The 13651-nt window shown below is 45.4% G+C and overlaps 1 protein-coding gene across 8 annotated transcripts in view; it reads right to left on the bottom strand.

Moving 5' to 3' along the window:
• Window positions 1-5099: 5099 nt before the first annotated feature.
• LOC127067530 (dystrophin, isoforms A/C/F/G/H) overlaps window positions 5100-13651 on the bottom strand; it is a 221616-nt gene continuing 213064 nt past the window's right edge. For 6 of the 8 annotated variants that reach the window (XM_051002552.1, XM_051002550.1, XM_051002553.1 and 3 more), the window contains 11 exons: window positions 10623-10882; window positions 10155-10313; window positions 9751-9887; window positions 9451-9655; window positions 9196-9281; window positions 8743-9070; window positions 8524-8635; window positions 7728-8366; window positions 7500-7614; window positions 7118-7207; window positions 5100-6450 (listed from right to left, as the gene is read on the bottom strand). In XM_051002552.1, coding sequence (XP_050858509.1) covers window positions 6350-6450; window positions 7118-7207; window positions 7500-7614; window positions 7728-8366; window positions 8524-8635; window positions 8743-9070; window positions 9196-9281; window positions 9451-9655; window positions 9751-9887; window positions 10155-10313; window positions 10623-10882 — 2232 coding nt within the window. In that variant the 3' untranslated portion in view covers window positions 5100-6349. Of the gene's footprint in view, window positions 6451-6660; window positions 6673-7117; window positions 7208-7499; window positions 7615-7727; window positions 8367-8523; window positions 8636-8742; window positions 9071-9195; window positions 9282-9450; window positions 9656-9750; window positions 9888-10154; window positions 10314-10622; window positions 10883-13651 lie in introns of all 8 variants that reach the window. The other 2 variants (XM_051002554.1, XM_051002555.1) reach the window with 2 other exon arrangements.

The raw sequence follows: 13651 nt of genomic DNA, 5'->3' as shown, positions 1-13651 counted from the left end.
TACCATTTTGGTCATCGATCTACGTTATGTATGTCGACTGTTGGCTCGTAACGCGCGTGCACCTTCGTCGAAACGCGCATCCTTTCCTCGATTTCTTCCTGGAAATCCTCTCTTTCTCGTTCGAGACGATTTGAGAACGAATCTCGATGCGTCTTCGATCACGCTCGTCCTCCGGGTCGGAAGCTACTTTGATTTTTATTTGACACGATCGATGCGTTGCGCGCGGCTGATTTAATCTCTCGAACGGATCCAGCGTTTGCGTCCTGATAAATGATTTCGGCGGCGTTATCGATATCAAAAGGGAAACGAACTTTGGTCAACGCTAGCGATCCTAAACGCGTCATTAAAATCGTCTAGAGTCTGCTAGATTCGCTCGAATCTGTGCGTATTTTCGTCGTCGAACGCACGAGAGAGAGAGAGAGAGAGAGAGAGAGAGAGAGAGAGAGAGAGAGAGAGAGAGAAGAAAGTCGATGTCCCGGAGTAGCGAATCTATTAATTTAAGCGACGATATACGAGGTCGATCGGAGGGAGTATGATTTTGACTTTCACCGAGACGACCAACGAGCCAAAGCGAAGGAAGGCGAAGCGACTTTGATATCGGTTCCGGGGAGCCGTATTCGAAACCGATCGTTTCTCCGATCCGTGATCCAGGTGAAGCACGAGCACGGACAATCCGCGTCAGTTTTATCCCGGGGGGAAGGCGCGCGAGCAAAAAGAGAGGCGACGGTCCGAGATAATTGGAAACTTTGCTTTCCTTCTTCGCGTACCCCATAATTGGAACTTTGTACGTTGACGCAATTACGCGCGGAGCGCTCCGCGTCACGGTTACTTTTGATAAAACGTTGATTATCTCGAACTTACGATCTGCTTTTTTCCCTTTCAACATATTTTCGAACGCGATCGCGACGTATCTATTCGTCCGTCTTTCTCGTTCCTCGAAACGATTTTTTGGAAAGTACTCGAGAGGTATTCGATGAGTACTCGAGAAAGATTTTCGTAGGAAAAACGTTAGGAATGCGATTAGCCATCGCGATGCATCGATCGATCGGCTTCGAAGCGACCTTATCGTTTATTTTAAATCGCATTTTGAGGCTCCTCGAGGATCGGAACGGCCCGAGAGTTCGAACCGTTAAACGTTACCGCTCATACCCGCAGATCGCCGATCTACGAGGGTACAAAACGGAAAAGTGTACGCGAAGAAAGACAGACGATACAGGTGGTTATGGAAAAGGGCCACCTGCGCTCGAACGACTTCCAGGAGCAGAGTAGCTCTCTTCTTATGGTGCATGCGTATTCGCCGGCGTGCCCGCATTTTGCCCTTCTCTCTCTCTCTCTCTCTCGTCTTCTTTTCACGTACTCGCACGCTCTTACGATTCCAAAGGTATTATCTGGATTTCACTCGAAAACAGCAGTCGTTTCTTGTAAACTCGATTGCGTATCTCGGAAACGCGATTACCCTCTTTCTCGATTTACTTCCTAGGTGTCAGAAAATTCGTCGATGATCGGAGAACGATTTCGTTTCGTTTGGTTCGAGTAATCGTCGCGTTTGTCGAATTGTCGTTATAGTCGGTAAGAAATAACTTCGCCACCAGGGACACAGTAGTCGTGGATACGTGTGTGCGACTTAAAGTTAAAAATGACGTGTCCGTGGCTTATTTCCGCGTCATCTCGAGTAGAACGGTATTAATCTTACCGCGGCACGTTACCAGCGTAACGAGCCGCCGACTAATATCGCGTCCTTAATTTTGTCAGTGTTCGAAACATAAGATTAAATTTCGCCGACGAACGGTGCAGATTGCTTCCATAACGAGCCATCTCTCACTCACGTCGTACGAGCGAAGAAACGCGCGAGACAGGCTATTATGAAGCTTTGAGAAAAGAATCAAAACAGGTGCACCGGCTGCACTCTTCATTTAGCCACGCTTTATTTCATTCTGATTTATCGGATCGCGCTAATTGCATACGATATTTTCTACGGGAATAATCGTATCGCCTCCGGACGATATCAAATTTGTCAACGGCCGATCAAGGGCGAGATCTTCGCTTGCGTTATTTTATAAGTTGACGACGTTGAAGATCGACCGTGCTCTTCGCGTTAATTATCGAGCATCGAGTTTTTACCACGGACGAGTCTCGCCGTGGTTCGACGTGGCGCTTCGAGGTGCCGATGAACGTCGAAGACGAAGAAAATTATCGCGAGCGAGGAGCGGTACTTTGGCCGATCGAGGTACACCGAGAGAAACGCAAAGGGAACGAACGGGTTAAAAGACGCCCGGACGGGGGGAGAGAGAGAGAGAGAGAGAGAGAGAGAGAGGAGAGGTCTGGCAAAGCACTCTCGCGTACAATTACGAGCGCATAAATAACACCGACGTAAGTAACTCCCTCGAATCGCGCGCAAGTACTTACGTCTTATCTGTCGCATTTCGAAAGTGCGCGTCTCTTACGTGCATGCGCGAGTATTCGCGAGAGAAAAGGACGGAGATACGTCGCGTGCCGTTACGTTTGCCAGGCTAAATTGTAGCCGGCGCGTATTTCGTGCATGCGTCTTTAATTACAACGGGCCGCGACGTTTTTGCAAGACGAAATGTGTGGCAAGTAACGTAAAACCATTCGCAACGGAGGGACGTGGCTTTCGTTGGCCGCTTAATTGGGAAGTTGGTCCTAGGAAGTCGAGCGTTACGACGAGGCGTACGACGCGAACGCTCGCGTTGCGCACCCACGGCCACCGCGCTGCCTCAATTTCTGTACGCGTTCCTACGCTTTATCGTCGTCGTCCCATAGCGCTCTTCCAAAAACTCGACCGTTTCGCCGCTCGTCTTATCGCATGCAATAAGAAAAACTCTAATGTTGCGACTAGGTCGCGCGTTAAGTCATTTCCGTTCTCGATATGCTAAACTCGACTGATTTTTAACGAGCTAATTTTTCAGCTACGTTGAAAAGCTTCGTATTCGTGCCGACCGTCGGATTCGTTCGATTATTAATCTACACCGATAAGGAGTACGAGTCGGGTCGTTACGTTCGACTTTTTCGACTTACTTCGACGACGACATCACTTTTTAATTCTTTTTCATCCTTTTCTCCTTTTGTTTTTCGAGCAAAATCTTAAAGGCGAGAAGAAAAGATTGGCCGCGCGTACGTCAACGTCGAATTTATCGCGCGACGCTTCTTCAGCGGATAATCGTAACTTCGATCACGATCTCGATCTCGGACAGTGGTAAAAAAGCTACCTTATGCGTATCGTACCGTTCGTAAGGATTCGGGCTGTCGCTGCAGATGAGATCGAAAGTAGGGATTAGCATATCGAACGAACCATCGGGAAAGAAGGTAGGTGCGCGTCGACGCGAGCGGAATCGCCCAAATTTGCCGTATCTCGATAAGCCCGTAACCGGTAGCAAATCCTCATCGATCGGACTTCCTCGAGCCGATTGGATATACGCGATTAAAAAGGGAATTACGCTTCGAGCGAACGCTATCTTTTGCTTACTTTTATAGCCTTTCCCGATATCTCGACGAGCAGTCCTCGAAACGACACTTTCAGGACTCTCTGAAATTACGATCAAATGCGATCATTGCTCTCGATACTCGATAGTAAATACGACGTAAATACGCGCGTCCTCGCGTCTCTATCCTTTTCGAGGCTGTCACGGTCGAAAAGAGGACCGGAGAGACTTGACGGAGCAGGGAGCAAATTAAAACAAAAATCGATCGTTTTGGCGCGATTGCCGAGTTGCAGACTGCTTTTGCACGGCACGCGTCTCGCCGTTCCTTCTCGAACTAGGCCAAGTGTACGATGATAATAAATAATTCGCGCGACTTCCAAGATCCGGTTTGTCGCTAGAGCGCTCGGCGAGTTTCGCGTGTGCGTGAAGCACGTGCGCAAATGCTCCGCACGCGTGTATCGGCTTTGGCGTGGAAAGGATCCTGCAAGTGGGAGGGACCCGCAGGAGGGGTAAAGGTGGGGGAGAGAAAAAGAGATCGCCCAGGGTAAAAACGTAGGTGTCGTGTGCAAATAACAGGTTCGCGTTAGTGCCCGCAGGTGAATGTTGCCTCGAGTGGTACCGCTGTCGCGTCGCGGTCGTGTCGATATGCATGTCGGAAGACAGATTCGATTTCTCCAAATATATTGGTCCAGAGCACGGTAGCGGTATGTCGGCCGCAGCTGATCGATTTCTTGCGATAACGACCTTCGTGGATGTATAAAATCGAAATCAATTCGCGATACGTTCCATGGACTACCTTGTCACGAACATTTATTGCCCAAACCGTTGCCGTCGTTGTTAGCTTCTTCGAGTAAACGTTTTCTCGGCCATCGAGTCCTTCCGATCGGAAGATATCGATTCAATATAATTCAACAAACTTTCGACTCGCTTATCCTTGCTTTTACGACTATGTCATTTTCTCACGCAGGCGCAATTTTATGGGAAAACGAGAGACGATACGTTGTGAAGGTAACGCCGATTAAAACGTTGCTCGTACACACATCCGTACGAGAGGTCTCTCGACGTTCGAAAAACGTAATAATGATATAAAAAGGTGTCCATCATAGATGACATTTATTTTAATAGCCGTTCGTTCGTACCCGCTTATGGGAAAACGACGTGCTACCCGGATGGCCGTTGCGTTGTCGTCGTGCTGGCGCCCACCGCTACTAGGAATCGTAAATCGAATAGGTACGAATGCATGTGCGTGCGTGCGTGTATACGCATATGCATATATATACATATGTATATATTCCGCGCGAGAAGTTTGAATATGTTTTTAATCGCAGATCGACGCCACCTCGATTTCTTTGCAATCTCGACGATTCGCGGATACTTGGAGGTCAGTTTGCGGACACTTTGCGGACACGGAAGCAGGAGGACTCGCCGAGGTTCTTGCGCTGCAGCTGCACTTTCGAAATCTCTCTCCTGTCCGATATTTTCTCGACTCTCTTCTCAACGCCTGTTCAAAAGTTCTCTTTTTGTTCTTAGCGTACGTTGTATATACGTAATGTTTTTTACTCATTCCCGACTATAACGATGACTTCGTTATCGTTAAAGCGTAGATAGATATAATAAAACATGATCGAGAGAAATCGCTCAATAATGAATAGGACGAACTTGTGGCTATATTCCGAAAACACGACAGATTTATTTTCTAGACAACTTTTATTACATATCAGAATACGATCTACGAGATGATGTCAGTTTGTAAATTAGATACTTATCGATATACTCTTAAATATATAAGTAACATTCGGCGTGCTTAAATAAGAGACATTGCCATTTGTGTTTGTTAAAAAATAGGAAAACTGACGTAATTGGATAAAAAATAAACTCGAAAGTCGCAATGCACGTCCCTCTTTCTCCCTGCTACGTTCTTTATATCATCGAATAGAAAATGTTCTCAACCTGTGTGTGTACGTGTATTCTATATGCGTGCACGCGAATTTGTGTACGTGTGTGTTTTGGCGTGTACGTAAATAAACATTGTAACGACGTAAACTCGAAAATCGCGGCCAATTGGGTACAATGGAGTACCTCTCTCTCTCTCTCTCTCTCCTCCCCTCCAAAATCGCGCGTATCAATCTAAAATCACTCGTGCGTCTGTCTTTTCTCAGTTATGTCGAGGAAGAGAGCCCGTGGCAGTGAACAGAATGGGTATGTGATATAGCCTACGATTTATAGAATATGCAATTTGATACATTGTTTTTATTACTTTTTTCGCATGCATTGTTAATGATATTCTCGTACGTGTGACGTTTACTCGTTCCTGTGTGCGTGTATGTGTGTTTGCGTGTGTGTTTGTTTTTTCAATCGTGTTACTTATTATAATTCATTATATTTTCCTCTCGTATAGTTCAGCTAGCAAGCATATAACGATTTATTTTTCTTCTTCCCTTTGGATCTTCGTTACGATTAGAATTTCGTTTCTTTTCTTTTGCTTTTTTCTCTCTCTTTTGCTTTCCATGATATGACGTATCAATATGTATGTAGTTAAAGTTTCGCACTTATCAGGAGATCGCCAAAGCCAAAGAACCCATTATTAGTCTTTATTCACAAAATTCAGCTATACAATGGTATATATCAAAACTTATAAAATAGAAAAAACCACTATGGCGAGTCTCCTGGTCCTGCGTTTGCGCGACAAATCGTTTATACTATATACCATATGCTCTTGTCTTTTCTGATATGCATTAGAGCCAAAAATTTGACGATATCGATCATTCGTGCTTAAGATTATGTTTTCTTGATATTGTAAAGCCGATGATATATCAGCGCTTGATAACTAACGCCTTCCTTCTTCCATCTTCGTGCGTATCGAGACGTCGATGAAAATAGTTTAGCACGAAGGCTTGCGTCCCCCGTCGTTACTTGAAAGCCGGAGGCGGTGCACCCTGACCATTTGTCTTGGATGAATCTTCACTGGTCATCACTGCTACTAATTCCCCGACGGCCTTTCCAAGGTCACCTTTGATAACGAAATTTGTAAAGGTGAGTAACAATTTCATTAATTTAACGTACACGTATTATCCAAGTAAGACAATGTTATTTTCTTTTTCTCGCATACGATTTAAGCACAATGTTGTCGATTACGTTAATTTCTGTCGAAAGAACGGAAGACGATTAAAGAAGATGAATACAATGTGTGCGCGCGTTAAAGATGAAAACCTGCCCTTACCTTACATCCAACCTGTAGCGTGAAAGCAAAAAAGTTTTGTCAATGGCATGCTGAATCTCAAAGGAGCCAAGCGACGCGTATATAACTTAATAATCATTTATCGAAGCTCGGCCAGGCTTGACCAGATATGCAAAGATGCTATTACGCAATGTGTATCGAAAAAGGTATACACCGAGGTAGATGAAATACTAAAATGGATACTGACGGTAAACAAACGCAACGATGAATGCGACAACTTTGATAGATGGTCAAAGCCCTCAAAGATTGAAAAGCAAAGCTTCTCGGTTATTTCTGATACCTACGGATATATACATATACGTATACATGTACGCATGTAACATATACATACATATATATATATATATATATATATATATATATACACACACATATACGTATGTAGAGAGAGAGAGAGAGAGAGAGAATGGAAATGAAGATGACGAAATTTGGAACGAACCTGCCATATTCAAGAGATTACTGTGAGAATGCGGCGGGGGTGGTGGTCTCTCTAAGCTGCCCACTCTGCCCTCGTTCGAGCCTCCACCACCTATACCATATACCCAATGGCGATAAGCAGAAACTTAAGAAACGTCTTGATCGTTAGATATTTTCAATGACATTTTTACGCGTCGTTGACGTAGACGCGTTGCTAGGTACACACATATCGGATGACATCGATTTATACTTTACCATAAAAATCGTAAATGACACAACAATAAGTGTTAATCGGTTAAAGTGTCGGCCAGTGTTAACGATCACCGATATCGGATGTGCGGCGTTTTAATAGAATCGACGTCTAAACGATGACAATTTATACGAATCGCATGATAACACAGTACCTGGAGAGTCGTGGTAATGGCCGTTTATTTTCCCTGGCGAATCGGTCGCCAATTGAGACGCGGTAACGCTTCGAATTTGTAGAGTTCCCGTCTTCGAGGGCGAGGAAGCGTTCGGCTGTTGAACAGAGTTAACTTTTTCTTTATCGAGGTAACCAGAAGGAGTAGTAGGGCTCGAGCGCGTTCTAAATAAGTACGAGTATTATAGGAGGGAGATAAGCGCAAAGTTACCTCGTCCAACAATTGCCTGAGTCTCTGCAGCTGTGCCTCCAACTGGCGATTGTGATCTTCGAGTATTTGCATACGGGCCTCCAATCTTCCTTTGTGCTGCCTCAACAATTTAGCCTCCGCGATCATATCGCAATCGGGTTGTCTCGTGCCATGGCCATCTTCGGGGGTCGATCCTGGCGTCTGTTTGGAACGCAGCCTCTCGTATTCGGCCTGCAACGTCGCGTTTTCTTCCTCGAGCTCGCGTATCATCGCTTCGAGTTCCTCCCTTTGCTCGGCATCGATTGCCGCCATAACTTGTACCGGACTTCTAGGTACGTTAACGTTGTCACCGCCGTTCAAACTCTGACAGTAATGGGCTATCAACTGGTGTTCGTCGTCGCTGTCCGGAGTGGAGTTGCTTCTCGTACGGGACAATTCCACCTCGGCCAGCCGAGACGCGTACATCTCTAAACGAGAGTGCATGTCCTGACTGAGCGAGCTGTGCTGCGGCGAGGGCGCTGGACTTTCCAACGCGTCTCCCTCGAGCACGGTTTGTACCGGCAGATATCCGACTCTGGGATGTTTCTTGAAGTACCGCTTCGACTTGAATTTGTTGCGTAGCGCTCTCGTAAAGTCTCGCACGTCCTCGCCCGAGGTTGTCTGTCGAAGAGAGAAAATAATTAGGAAAATAATTAGAACGTAGTTACGAGCCCCGTGCTACGTCGTTTCTACATCCAGTAGTATTTTTCCAATATTAACCCCTATTCCCAATCGATGGCCTTGGCCAATTCATAATAATATACTACGATATATTTACAGCCGTGCAATATTCCTGCATCGGATGGGTCAATTTGTGGTTCTTCGCTTTTCGACCGGAGAAGAAGCAATTCTGGCACATGTCGAAGTTGAAGCACTTCAAACATCGATATCTGCGAAAAGTAATCGGAGGAGTAACGGTTAGAAGAATTTCTCGATCTCCGATCCTCGTTCTCCCCTCCGTACGAGGGGATTGGACGGACAGATCGAATGGTCTTACCTGAAACCTATAATCGGATATTCTTTACAGATGTTGCACTTTGCCTGATGCTTGGCGCTCTCGGCAGCGGAGAGTCGATGAAGTACAGGCAACCACACCATGCTCTGCGGTTCTTGTTGGAGCCAACTGAGAAAGTGTACGGCCTCGATCTCGTTCTTGTCCTTTCCTGCTTTCTCGAAACAACTACGTACGCTCGGCTCGATATTGGATCCGCCAAAGGCTGCCACTTCGCCCAATTGTCTCGGTACTTGTATGCAATCGTGCAACAGTAATCCCAATTTTCGTTGATCCACCAGTCTATTAGGATCGGCGATTAGTCGAAACAGATCTGAAAAATGGACAAGACGATCGATGAGCGGGACGACCTTCGACCTTTCGCCTTTGGACTTTGATTACACGAATCTCATCCTCGCGCGTTCCTCGTTGGAACAACGACGAATAGGATATACTCACATCTGTACTTTTCTTCCAGGTGGCCCTTGCAAAGCAGCACCAGGCCGACTTTGAAGGACAGCACGCGAATTTGACCGGTTCGTTGACTGAAACGAATATTTTGAGTCTCTTTAGAATCGGAGCTTTCTCGCCGAAAGACAGATACGTTTTCCGAAAGGCGATACTACTTTTCTCTTTTCCGAAATAAGGCTTCGGCGCGAGATATCTCTTCCGGCGTGGTTGCTAATGTCCGTTTTACCAAGCCAACGAGCTCACCTGTCGTATACGTTAAGGAGCCAATTTATCGCCAGATCGATGCACAGAGGTACGGATACTTGGGTCGGATTGTCAGCCGCTATGATCTCGTAGAGCGACGTCAAAACGGTCACCATATCGGGAATGTCTATCAGTTTGTCGTTCTGCGCGCGTAGACCGTGCGAATCGAATTGCTCCAAAGCGGTGGAAAGGCTCAACAGATCCACTGCGAAAGAAAGATGGAATATCGTGATCGGTGACTACGAGACGTATTATTCGATGATCGACGATTACACATTACATGTAGAAGCGTCTACTCACGGCACAATCGTTTCTGCACGGTGCGCAATTTCATCGCGGTTCTGTACGCCGAAAAGCGAACTTCGTTCAGATCCGCCAGCGAGGACATCAGCTCGATCATTTTCGGATGATCCCAATGCGTCGTCTCCAGTTGGTGGCTGCAATTCGACGATATTCGATTCTTACTCCTTCGGAAGAATTTTATAACTTTGGGAGAATATTACGAGAGAAATCAACGCGTCCAAGGGAAAGGTTCGAAAGTGTTGGAAGGAGCGTTGAAAAAGTTCCTTTCTTTTTTTTAAATATTTGCTTCGAAATCGAATGTCGAACGAGGTATTACGATTCGAAGCAGGCCAAAGGTACCAGATACGTTCGAACGATCGAAACGATCGAATAGGAAAGGAAAGGTAAGAAGTAGCGATTACTTGATATAGTAAGGCACTTTGGCGGGCGTGAGGGCTCTCTCCCATGGTAGTTCCACGCTGCTCGCGAGGAAAGCCTGACTACCAGGAGTGCTGCCGTCCTTTCCAAATCCGCTTAGCAACTTGTAACGCTCGTCAACCGCCACTTGCAGCACCTTCCATCTACGAAAACAGAGAAAATGAAGTAACGTTAACGCGGGTATCTCGCATATATTCAGAAATCTTTTACGAGCGGAAATGTCGGGGGGAATGGGAAGAAACGAGAGCGTAATCGTAATCGATAAACGTTGCGCATCGTATTTATGCATTTATCTCTCGCGAGTTTACGCGACACCTTATTCGTTTGGAAACTTTCAAAAAGGAAATTAATACTTTCTCGCAATACTTTCTCCGAACGAGTTCGAGGTACCGTAGGATAAGTACGTATCTTATTGTCGAGTACGCAAGTAATCCGCGTACGTACGTACGTACCTGCTATTGAGATCTTCGAGTTTAGCCAAAAGGGCGTGAGAAACGATGACGCTGCTCGACGCGAAAACGCTAGCTTGATCGTTCGTATCCTCGATGTTCCTCTGAATGGGTACCAATCGTTCGCCAAACTTTTGCAACTGTTCGAGCATTTCCGACGCCTCGTTCGCATCACTCGGATTTTGCCAACCGCTTTGGATCGCCTCGGCTGCTGCCATGCGGGACGAGAGATCCTCGAGACACTTTTGGAAGACACATATTTTCTGAAAAGAGAAGACCGATTAACGATCGTTGCGAACGTCCTTGCCTTGCGTTCGTCTCGATAGATACCGTCTCGTTTTAACGTCTTTTATCGTACTCCTTTAAGGGGTGGAAGAGATCGTCGCGAATCCGAAGAAGAAAATTACACACGCGACCTACATAATTAAGTTAAATACCTTCAGCTCCGTTCTTTGTTTTTTCTTGCCCCCCCCCCCTCTCTCTCTCATCTCAACGAGTAGGATTAATTTAATAAAGTAATATCTGTCGAAGAACAAATACTTGCTTTATTACTTTGTAACGATATCGAGGAAAGAAGAAGGATCGTTCTTCGTGTACTCAATTAAAAGCATTGTTCGGCCGTCCTTTTTAATACGTATTTCATTATCCTTAAAAGCAACAATTTTCCTACCTCTTTCCTCTAATATAATCGGAATGAAATCAGAAGGCGTACTTTGTTCTTGGTAATACTCCACGTGAAAGTAATTACGCTATCGAAGTCGTTAGGTAAAATCAATAGAGACTCTTTCGCGAGATTCTTAATATCGAACGGCACCGGGATAATATCTATTAAACGAAGGAAGAAATCCGATGATTTTAGCGGCGGATAGAGTCGAGGAGGTCCAATTGAAAATCGGCAGGAGAGGGAGAGTGGGGGAACGGGTGGTCGAGTAATTTTTCTTCCGACTTGGCACGGTGTCTGCGATGTCATTTATTATGTAGCCAAGCAAGCAATTAAAGTTCACTCGTCCGTATTCACCCTCCTCCTCGTCCGAACTTCTTCGAATTTATTCAAGTTAATTGTCTGGCGCCGTCCAATATCCACTGTTGTACATAGACCGTGGTCCATTAACGGCAATTAACCGTTACGAAGGACCTCCGAATCGTTTCTTTATTTGTTCGGTATTTTATCGCGAAACCGTGCGTAACGAACTATCCATAATGACGTTTATAGAAGAAGAAAAAAAAAAGGGAAGAGAAAGAGTTGCAGCGATTTTTAGCGATATCCATAGTGTACGCGATTATACGGGAGTGTAACCGGTAGACGAAATATCATCGGGTGGCAAAGGTCATTTTCGCGCAATCACGACATTGAGAGGACAAATGAATTCGCGTAAACCGATTGCACTGCACGATAATGTCCCGAGGGAATTTCTATTCGAACGCGTTGATTTAAACGCGATAAAGCAATTACATTAAAATATAACCTACGATCGAGTGGTCTTGGAGTATTTCGTCGATCGAACTTTTGTGTTTTGGTACGTTATTCGAGCGAATTTATCAGAACAATTTGATGGCCGATTCGAATCGAGCGCACGAGTGGGACCACTTTAGCGATTGTTTATGTTACAAGAGGAGAAAGGTACTGGCTCGAGAAATGTAAGCAGGAACTCCGATGTACTTTTAAATACGATGGTCCACTAGACGAGTACGTGCGCGCGTTAACGACGAAACCGTACGTTTATTTTTCAGCTAAACGCGAGCACTCGTCATACGACGACGCCCTTTTCCGCGCCCTTTTTCGCGTTGGACCATTTTCCTTTAAAACGAAACAAAGCGTATCGAAAAGGAAGCGCGTACCGAATTGATCCAAACGTTTGGTATCTTTGAAATAGGAAGAAATGGCTTCTCAAAGATATTTCTACAGGATATGTGCGACGTAAATAGGATAGGCGTGCGCGTATACCAAATTTATCCGCTCTTTCGCTCTTGAAAAAATCGTCCATCACACGATTTTGGAGAATTTTCGACGGTCACTGTACACGCCGAGGGTTGCGCAACGGAGCGGGGAGAGAGAGGGAGTCGGAGAAGGGAGGAGAGACGAAGAAAGAAAAGGGATTCGCTCGTAAATAGTCCGAATCTCGTGGCGATTTTCCGTTATTTATTGGTCATCGGTGGCAGCGGCGCCTCGTTCGCTGGCAACGCGCCATGCGAATCTATTACGAGTCCGGGCTCGTCGCGCTAAAACTCGCCACCAGATTCGTTCCTTCCTTCTCGAATCGAGGGATTACCCTAGACCTTAACCTCGCAGACCTTACGTTCTTACCTTGAAAAAGATTCCGAGTCGCGTTACCCAAAGTTCCGTGAGAACGATTATTCGATCGGTATTGACGTTACGCTTATAAGATATATATCTATGCGTATGAATGGTAAACCGTTTAAACGACGAATTCAAGTACGGAAACTACGATAAGACGAAAAGTAAAATGAAATAACTAAGATCGAGCCAAGAAAGTTTATAAGGCAAGAAGTATATTTTCAAGGAGAGGTCGTTAAGACCAAGTCCGGCTCGGAATTAATTTAGACGTCGAGGTGCTCGTAAAATCACCAATAAAGATCTCCCTCTCTCTCTCTCCCTCGAACGCGTACCATAAACGAATCGATGAGAAACCGAGATTAATATTAAAAAGTTGCCTCGATTGATCCAAAGTCGAAGCGAAGAAAATTTTCGATATTTTACTTTCTCGAGAGAAGTCGGATTGAAGTGCTCGCGAAAGAAAATAGATAAAATCAATAGCGGCGCCGCGCAGAGAGAATTATATTTGACTATTATATTTTGCCGAACTTTTAACCTGATTTCCTTTCGTTATCTCCTCCTCTCGCGCACTTACTTTTTTCTTTATCTTTTTCCAAGTTGGAAAGAATCTCATTCGAGAGATCGGAGATGTCTTAATTTACAAAATCGACGCACGGATCTGCGCGAGAGTTTCCCAGTTGCCATAAATAACGAGCGTGTCGTAGAAGGAACGCGAGCGAGTTAACCAAGACCTCAT

Source organism: Vespula vulgaris, chromosome 11 (genome assembly GCF_905475345.1).
Source record: "Vespula vulgaris chromosome 11, iyVesVulg1.1, whole genome shotgun sequence".
Taxonomy (NCBI): domain Eukaryota; kingdom Metazoa; phylum Arthropoda; class Insecta; order Hymenoptera; family Vespidae; genus Vespula; species Vespula vulgaris.
This window is presented reverse-complemented; position numbering and strand designations above follow the sequence as displayed.